General features: G+C 37.4%; 1 protein-coding gene, 1 long non-coding RNA gene and 1 pseudogene across 3 annotated transcripts in view; 2 read left to right on the top strand and 1 right to left on the bottom strand.

Annotated features, from left to right (window-relative positions):
- Positions 1–692, bottom strand: part of LOC104757860 — an 8,362-nt gene extending 7,670 nt beyond the window's left edge. For both annotated transcript variants that reach the window (XM_010480646.2, XM_010480648.2), the window contains exons 1-2: positions 450–692; positions 70–370 (exon numbers count right to left, since the gene is read on the bottom strand). In XM_010480646.2, the coding sequence (XP_010478948.1) occupies positions 70–370; positions 450–491 (343 nt within the window). In that variant the 5' untranslated portion in view covers positions 492–692. The remainder of the gene's footprint in view (positions 1–69; positions 371–449) is intronic.
- On the top strand, positions 2,227–3,450 carry LOC109130108. The gene is made up of 3 exons (XR_002036239.1): positions 2,227–3,080; positions 3,169–3,285; positions 3,374–3,450. It is a non-coding gene; the product is annotated as an uncharacterized LOC109130108 (long non-coding RNA).
- Positions 5,807–9,318, top strand: LOC104759723 (annotated as a pseudogene).

The following is a 9,773-nucleotide window of genomic DNA, read 5'->3' as shown; positions in this document are numbered from 1 at the left end:
TTATTCATCACCATACCACAAATTACAAAGATATATAACAAAAATCATAAAGTAACAATCTCAACAAACCTGGATAAATCCAAGTTTTAGCTGTCTCAGGATCAATCCCAACCAAAGGACTGTTGTCATTACCACACTCAAAATTGGGCTCGGAAACAACTTGATTTTCCGGTTTATTCTCGGTTCTTCCTATGAATCTATCGAGAGTAGATTGTCTTTTCGCAGGAGGCTTAGTGCCATTTCCCGTAACTGGTGGATGAGCCAAAGAAGTGATATAGGACGAAGAAGAAGAAGAAGGAAGAGGATGAGCAATTGAGGTTTTCAGACAAGCCAAATCGATTTCTTTAACTGCTGCTTCCCAATCGAACTCCTGCACAATAAAACCCACAAGTTGAAAAATCGATTCAAACTACGAAATTTTCAAAAACCCAGAAAGAGATTGGACTCACCTCGTCTTCTTCGATGGTTTCTATTGGAACCCTAGATCCCATTTTCCGGGAAAATCAAATTCACTGTAGGGAATCAAGCTTTTTGTTTTCAAAAATCTACACTGTTTTGTGATTTTCGCATGAATTTTGAGCTTTTCAGATTTGTAGGTTCAGTGGGTTTTGTCGTCCTTCTTTGGAAGAAACCCTTTTGACGAAGCGACAGAGAGATTGGCGGGCAAATTTCGGAAAAGAAAAAGATTGCAAAAAAATTTACAAACCAATTTTTAGTTTTAGATAGGCAAATATTTATTTATTCGGGATATTAAATTGAGAAATTATCTAGAATATTAGGTTATGATTTTCGACTTACTCAAACAATACAGAAAAGTTTGATTATTACTTCTAAACGAGAGTTGTGTGTTTTATTATAGTAATGCCATTTACATTTTAAATTGTAACGCCCGTGTCCCAAAAAAAAGTAGAAGAACCGATCAATTTATGTTAAATCATGAAATTGCCCGGTTTGGTTTAAGTTCACCCGGTTTAGAGCTGGTTTTGGGAAACCCTAAGTGATGTAATTATAATGATATGGACGACTGTTCTCTCTATTTGGTCGTGGTTGTTATTCAATACTTGTGTTGAGAGGAAGAAAGAGATAGAGAGAGGAGAGAGCATGTTGTGGTGTGAAGGAGATTAAAGGAGAAGGAGCAGAATCATTAGGGTTTGGGAAGAATCAGTTTCTATATATCAAATCGTTGTCAAAGATAACGAAATTTAGTAGAGTTATTCCCAAGCCTTTCATCGTCATTCTTCTTTTTACAGAAGTGGATTTGGATTTAAACTCGATGAGTTATTCGCAGTTTCGTGAGACACGTTTTCTCAAACGCGAATTGGGACCATCGGGGATTGTAACTGAGATCGTGGTCTCGTCTAGTTTCTGATCGGCACAAGATTTTGTGGAAAGCTTTGTGACGTCTCGGACTAGCTTTTCACCGGAGGGATTTGATAGTTAACGGTTAGTTTTTATTTTAGGGTTTCGTCTTTAAAATTGTTCTTTTATGATGTTTTTGTCCAGTTTGCTTCAAGGTTGTTTTTGGTTGTGTTACTTGTTGTAGGACGTTTCTGGACTGTTTCAGACGCAAGGAGAATTTCTCCTGGTTGTATTTGTTGTTAGAATCAGCCTGATAAGGTGAGTGCGTGACCATGAGCTTATCTGAGCGATTGGGTTGTATGACTTGTTTTGTGTGATAATATGTAGGTGTGGTGAATGTGTTATTGGGTGACTTGTGCAATGAATGGTTTGTTATGTTTTATTTGTGGTTGTACTCTCAATTTGCTTGTGTGTATAGCTTGTAGATGGGAGGATCGCCTCACTGGGTATTTCTGGTAATACTCACGCATCTCAATTGTTGTTTGTGGTGCAGGTAATGAATGTGTAGCGTGGAATCATGGCAATAAGGAGGAGGATGATCTAGGGTCTTGGCTTTGTGATGTTGATTTTTAGTGTTTTTGCTGATGGATACTTGGATAGATTTATGTTAGGTTGTTGGATAGAATGGTTAGAAATGTTACAATATGCATTGATGATATTTGGTTATGTATTGTTGGTATGTTTCCGCTATACATGTTGGTTGTTGTTGGTTTATAGTTGAATTGTGGTTTGGTTGGTTTAATTAAGTAGTATGGGATGCTTAATTATATATTGTATTTATTTTTTAAAAAAACAGGTCGGATTGTTTCATAAGTTGTCTTTGATTTTTAAGAGATTCAACATAAAAACATTGAAGGATGGATTCCTGATTTTTTTGGATTCTCTTAAATTTGGGTTGGCAAAAAACATCAGATTGATTCCTACTAATTTGATTCATCTTCTTCGACTAAAATCATGGCAAAAGAAAGAAAATTATTAGAGCTGGACAAATGTTCTTTGGCCTCACTGTTCACTTTTTCAGATATAGTTTTTATTTTGCCTGAGTTATCGTCGGAGCAGCAACAACAAGAGTGAGCAATCTTTCACTCCCGTCAGCGCAGCAGTGGGTTTCTGACAAGAAACGCGGCAGTGATGCATCCACGGTGGCTGGGACGTGTGTTGCAGAGCGGCGGTTCTCTGGAATCGACTCGGAGGCGGACCCGTATACCAATTACCACGATTAACTAAGATTGCTTGGCTGCTTGCTTTATAAACTCGGAATCTATGGCGGTTTCTAACGCCTTTGCTGTTACCCCAAAGCTGGAGTATTTGTTATCGAATCAACTTAACCCATCATCATCATCTTCTTCTTCTTCTCCGGCGTCGTTTGGTGTAATCGGGATTCGTGATCTTCCCATGAACAATAATAGGAACAGGCGAGGTCTGATCCAGAGAGCCTGTTGCGAGATTTCCACTTCTAGATGAAAAGAAACAGTTTGACTCAGTTTGACTCACTCGGTTGTGGAAGATGTAGTAACAACATAGTCAAAGGAGAGAAGCACTACGAGCTGCGAGAGCTCCTCCTCCTCCTCTTCCTCCGGCACCACCGTCGCAGATTCTTGGTTGGCCTATTAGAAAAGCTTCGTTTCGAAATATTTCTAAGGAGAATGTTAGATTAGATCATAAGGCATCAACCCTTCACGATGATTCTGGTTTTAAAGGGAAAGACATGACTATTACAGGTTAGCGTGGAACAAAATAAAAATTGAAACTTTTTTCTTTTCAGAATTTTAGTTGAGAACGTTCTTAAGATCTTAATTTTGAAATTAGATTTGGATATGATGAAGGAGAGATTTGCAAAGTTGTTGCTTGGTGAAGATATGTCATGTTCTGGTAAAGGCGTGTGTACGGCTTTAGCTATCTCCAACGCTATCACTAATCTTTGTGGTAAGTTAAAAAAAAAAAGATTATCTTGTCTTTGTTTGTTTGAACTCAAAATATTTCAAAGTGTTGAAAGAAATGTTTCTTGTTTTAGCTACGATATTTGGGCAACTATGGAGGTTAGAGCCGCTACCGAGGGAAAAGAAGGAGATGTGGAGAAGAGAAATGGAGTGNGTGATATAGGACGAAGAAGAAGAAGAAGGAAGAGGATGAGCAATTGAGGTTTTCAGACAAGCCAAATCGATTTCTTTAACTGCTGCTTCCCAATCGAACTCCTGCACAATAAAACCCACAAGTTGAAAAATCGATTCAAACTACGAAATTTTCAAAAACCCAGAAAGAGATTGGACTCACCTCGTCTTCTTCGATGGTTTCTATTGGAACCCTAGATCCCATTTTCCGGGAAAATCAAATTCACTGTAGGGAATCAAGCTTTTTGTTTTCAAAAATCTACACTGTTTTGTGATTTTCGCATGAATTTTGAGCTTTTCAGATTTGTAGGTTCAGTGGGTTTTGTCGTCCTTCTTTGGAAGAAACCCTTTTGACGAAGCGACAGAGAGATTGGCGGGCAAATTTCGGAAAAGAAAAAGATTGCAAAAAAATTTACAAACCAATTTTTAGTTTTAGATAGGCAAATATTTATTTATTCGGGATATTAAATTGAGAAATTATCTAGAATATTAGGTTATGATTTTCGACTTACTCAAACAATACAGAAAAGTTTGATTATTACTTCTAAACGAGAGTTGTGTGTTTTATTATAGTAATGCCATTTACATTTTAAATTGTAACGCCCGTGTCCCAAAAAAAAGTAGAAGAACCGATCAATTTATGTTAAATCATGAAATTGCCCGGTTTGGTTTAAGTTCACCCGGTTTAGAGCTGGTTTTGGGAAACCCTAAGTGATGTAATTATAATGATATGGACGACTGTTCTCTCTATTTGGTCGTGGTTGTTATTCAATACTTGTGTTGAGAGGAAGAAAGAGATAGAGAGAGGAGAGAGCATGTTGTGGTGTGAAGGAGATTAAAGGAGAAGGAGCAGAATCATTAGGGTTTGGGAAGAATCAGTTTCTATATATCAAATCGTTGTCAAAGATAACGAAATTTAGTAGAGTTATTCCCAAGCCTTTCATCGTCATTCTTCTTTTTACAGAAGTGGATTTGGATTTAAACTCGATGAGTTATTCGCAGTTTCGTGAGACACGTTTTCTCAAACGCGAATTGGGACCATCGGGGATTGTAACTGAGATCGTGGTCTCGTCTAGTTTCTGATCGGCACAAGATTTTGTGGAAAGCTTTGTGACGTCTCGGACTAGCTTTTCACCGGAGGGATTTGATAGTTAACGGTTAGTTTTTATTTTAGGGTTTCGTCTTTAAAATTGTTCTTTTATGATGTTTTTGTCCAGTTTGCTTCAAGGTTGTTTTTGGTTGTGTTACTTGTTGTAGGACGTTTCTGGACTGTTTCAGACGCAAGGAGAATTTCTCCTGGTTGTATTTGTTGTTAGAATCAGCCTGATAAGGTGAGTGCGTGACCATGAGCTTATCTGAGCGATTGGGTTGTATGACTTGTTTTGTGTGATAATATGTAGGTGTGGTGAATGTGTTATTGGGTGACTTGTGCAATGAATGGTTTGTTATGTTTTATTTGTGGTTGTACTCTCAATTTGCTTGTGTGTATAGCTTGTAGATGGGAGGATCGCCTCACTGGGTATTTCTGGTAATACTCACGCATCTCAATTGTTGTTTGTGGTGCAGGTAATGAATGTGTAGCGTGGAATCATGGCAATAAGGAGGAGGATGATCTAGGGTCTTGGCTTTGTGATGTTGATTTTTAGTGTTTTTGCTGATGGATACTTGGATAGATTTATGTTAGGTTGTTGGATAGAATGGTTAGAAATGTTACAATATGCATTGATGATATTTGGTTATGTATTGTTGGTATGTTTCCGCTATACATGTTGGTTGTTGTTGGTTTATAGTTGAATTGTGGTTTGGTTGGTTTAATTAAGTAGTATGGGATGCTTAATTATATATTGTATTTATTTTTTAAAAAAACAGGTCGGATTGTTTCATAAGTTGTCTTTGATTTTTAAGAGATTCAACATAAAAACATTGAAGGATGGATTCCTGATTTTTTTGGATTCTCTTAAATTTGGGTTGGCAAAAAACATCAGATTGATTCCTACTAATTTGATTCATCTTCTTCGACTAAAATCATGGCAAAAGAAAGAAAATTATTAGAGCTGGACAAATGTTCTTTGGCCTCACTGTTCACTTTTTCAGATATAGTTTTTATTTTGCCTGAGTTATCGTCGGAGCAGCAACAACAAGAGTGAGCAATCTTTCACTCCCGTCAGCGCAGCAGTGGGTTTCTGACAAGAAACGCGGCAGTGATGCATCCACGGTGGCTGGGACGTGTGTTGCAGAGCGGCGGTTCTCTGGAATCGACTCGGAGGCGGACCCGTATACCAATTACCACGATTAACTAAGATTGCTTGGCTGCTTGCTTTATAAACTCGGAATCTATGGCGGTTTCTAACGCCTTTGCTGTTACCCCAAAGCTGGAGTATTTGTTATCGAATCAACTTAACCCATCATCATCATCTTCTTCTTCTTCTCCGGCGTCGTTTGGTGTAATCGGGATTCGTGATCTTCCCATGAACAATAATAGGAACAGGCGAGGTCTGATCCAGAGAGCCTGTTGCGAGATTTCCACTTCTAGATGAAAAGAAACAGTTTGACTCAGTTTGACTCACTCGGTTGTGGAAGATGTAGTAACAACATAGTCAAAGGAGAGAAGCACTACGAGCTGCGAGAGCTCCTCCTCCTCCTCTTCCTCCGGCACCACCGTCGCAGATTCTTGGTTGGCCTATTAGAAAAGCTTCGTTTCGAAATATTTCTAAGGAGAATGTTAGATTAGATCATAAGGCATCAACCCTTCACGATGATTCTGGTTTTAAAGGGAAAGACATGACTATTACAGGTTAGCGTGGAACAAAATAAAAATTGAAACTTTTTTCTTTTCAGAATTTTAGTTGAGAACGTTCTTAAGATCTTAATTTTGAAATTAGATTTGGATATGATGAAGGAGAGATTTGCAAAGTTGTTGCTTGGTGAAGATATGTCATGTTCTGGTAAAGGCGTGTGTACGGCTTTAGCTATCTCCAACGCTATCACTAATCTTTGTGGTAAGTTAAAAAAAAAAAGATTATCTTGTCTTTGTTTGTTTGAACTCAAAATATTTCAAAGTGTTGAAAGAAATGTTTCTTGTTTTAGCTACGATATTTGGGCAACTATGGAGGTTAGAGCCGCTACCGAGGGAAAAGAAGGAGATGTGGAGAAGAGAAATGGAGTGGATTGTGTTTTCTGTGATTGATTTAGAGATAAAAGCAGTTCTTTTAGCTCTTTGCTTTAGATATGTTTCCTGATATATGTGAGCTTCATCTTTCTTGTAGGTTTATGTGAAGAGCGCCCTTCTCCCACACTCTCCACCTGCCTGTTTCAAGTAATTATTCTCTACATTTCTCAGTTTTCAAGATCAAAGTTTCTTATACTAGTCAAGAGTTCTTTGTGTGAGTTGTAATCAATGGTCTGGAGTATATAAACTTCCAAGTCAAGATCTGCTTTAGAAAAACAAACAATGGATTCTATGAATGTGCTTGAACTTAGTTATAAGCATGGATTATTGTGTATGGTGTTGTCACATTAATTATTCGTTGACCAATATGAACTTTGGATTTAGCCAGAAATTATCTTTGTTAAAAGCTTAGAGAAAGGTGCTTCTTAAAAGGTTATGACATATGCTGTAAATGTGACTTGGTCTTCCTTTTCTTTTGTTGCAGATGGAAAGCTCGTTCACATGCAATTTACAGCGTACTCAAATATCTTGAGGCTGATTTCTTTTGTCTGCAGGTTTGTTCTTGTGAATCTTCTTCTTCTCTTTTTTTTTTGTTTGGTTAGAATTGAGGTATCCTTTTCTAATGAGACAGAACTCCTCCTTCTCTCTTGTTCAATCCACTAGAAAATTTTAGATGTTCATAAATGTTAGTGTTGTTTGTTCATAGTGCCTATGAATTGTGTGTATCAAATGGTGTCTCCACTTGTTTAGTTATATTGTTACAACTTTTGCAGGAAGTAGATGAGTACGATAGCTTTTACAGAAAAACATGGAGTCTCTGGGCTATTTTGGGATTTATATTCAGAGAACAGGACAGAGGAAGCGTGATGGTTGTGCAATCTTCTACAAGCCAAGCTGATATGATTAAAACATTAGGCGTGATAAGAATTTTAAACTTGACGCAGAAACATTAATCTGATTGAAACAACAGACTCTTCTTTTGATTTAGTGCATAGTTGATCACCAAGGAACAGATCGAATATAATGATCTTGTGGACTCAATAAAGGCAGATCGAAGATTGAGACATCCAACGAAAGAAAAGGTGATGAGAAAGCAAAAGGTAAAATTGTCCTTTTGTGCTATTTCTTTTATATCTCAACATCATTACCAACTTTTATCTATTGTTTCTCTTCACATGTTTCCACAAATCTGCCCCAAACAAAAGATTCTCGAAAAGACAGTCGTGGCCTTAATGATCCACTAGTGAGACTAAAACGCGATTGTGTCGGAATAATGGCTGCTTTCAAAATCAATAAGCCATTTGAGCACATTGTTATTGTGGCAAACACACATCTTTACTGGTACAAAAACTTGTCACCACATTAAAGATGATCTTTTTTTACACTCATGTTTCAACTTTCATCTCATGTTTTACTTCTTTCTAGGGACCCGGAATTGGCTGATGTGAAGCTTGCTCAAGCCAAGTATCTACTATCACGACTAGCTGGGTTCAGAACGCTAAATATCAGATGAATTTGAGAGCACACCTTCGTTGCTACTAGCTGGTGACTTCAATTCAATTCCTGGGGATAAGGTTTGGTTCAATTGCTTACATTAAGTTTCTCTAATTGTGCAATCTATTTTGCAAAATCAGTTTGGTTTTGTTTCAGTTCCCTACATTGAGTTTGGGTTTTCATCGTTTTCCAGGTTTATAGTTACCTAGTATCGGGTAATGTAAAACCTGCAGAGACCATAATAGAAGATGAAGCTCCAGTTCCTGCCGAGTTTCAGAATAAGTGTTGCTTGCTCCTCAACATACTCATCTCCAATCTTATGATCAAGAACCTGCATGATATCTCCATTCTCCCAACACTCTAGCACCCAATCAGTAAGTACCATCTCGCTTTGCGATGCTCGTGGCAATATAGGTTTTCTCCCGCAAGCATCTAGCATCACTACACCGAGTGCAAACTTGTACTTGCCTTTCCTATTCTTGAGAGCTCAGGTGAAATATACCCAAATGTACCTTCAAATCAACAACATTATGAAAGAAAGATCCTTTTTGGGACTAACAGAAATAAGCAAAATACAAAAAGGTACCTGCCACATGAGAGGTCTGAGGATCAATCCCGTGATCACAGAGCTTTGCAAGACCAAAGTCACCAAGTTTTGCCTTCATATTAGCGTCAAAGAGGACATTGGCTGGTTTAATATCCCTGTGGATAATCACATGCACCCATTGTTGGTGCTAGTAACAAAGTCCAGAAGCTACGTCTTTAATAATCTTGAATCTATGTGACCATTCAAGACTTATCATCGGTTGGTGGTAGAGGAACTTATCAAGGCTTCCTTTTGGCATACAATCATACACCAAGTAGAGTTCACCTTTGTGTCTGCAATAACCTTGTAGCCGAACTAAGTTAGGGTGTCTGAGACGCCCAATGGTTGCAATCTTAGTAATGAACGTGTGCCAACTGAGCTAAAGATACATCAACATATTAATGAAGACCACACACTCACTCAACTTGCAAACTCTGATTCTAGGACTAATTGGAGATGATTTGATATTTTGGGATTTTATAACCTATGAAACTATTGGTTAGGTTATTTTTTTGGATGTAGCCCTATGATATTTTGTCTACGTTTAACCTAGATAACAATCAATTGTTAACCGTTTGGTTTATCGTTTTTTTATTGTTGTTAACTGCACCTTTTGTACCCATTATGGATATAAAAAATATATATATATATATATATTGTATACTATTGTAAAATAACATTTTAAGGTATTTGATGTAGAGATGTTTGAGAAAAGGGATCAAAAGATGGAGAAATAGTAGAGATGTTTGAGAAAAGAAGTGGGTGAGCTTAATGAAGTGATAGATGGGAAATAATATCTACTTAGAAGCTATAAGGAGTAGAAGATGGAGCCTTTGCAGAAGATAAAAGAGTTGCAACAAAGACGAAGGACAGAGATTTGTTTGGTTGTAATTAATAGAATTTTAGGGTGAATGTGAGGTTTTATGTACAACTAGATCACTTAGGTACAATTGAGAAAATTTCATTATAACTTAAACTACTTGGTGCAACTGTACTAGAGCTATTAAAATAAGTTTAAATATGGATCATGTGAAAACGAAAAAATAGATTTTTT

The sequence above is a fragment of the Camelina sativa genome, chromosome 17, assembly GCF_000633955.1.
Source record: "Camelina sativa cultivar DH55 chromosome 17, Cs, whole genome shotgun sequence".
NCBI lineage: Eukaryota > Viridiplantae > Streptophyta > Magnoliopsida > Brassicales > Brassicaceae > Camelina > Camelina sativa.
The sequence above is the reverse complement of the archived record's forward strand: the minus strand, read 5'-3'. Positions and strand labels throughout refer to the sequence as shown.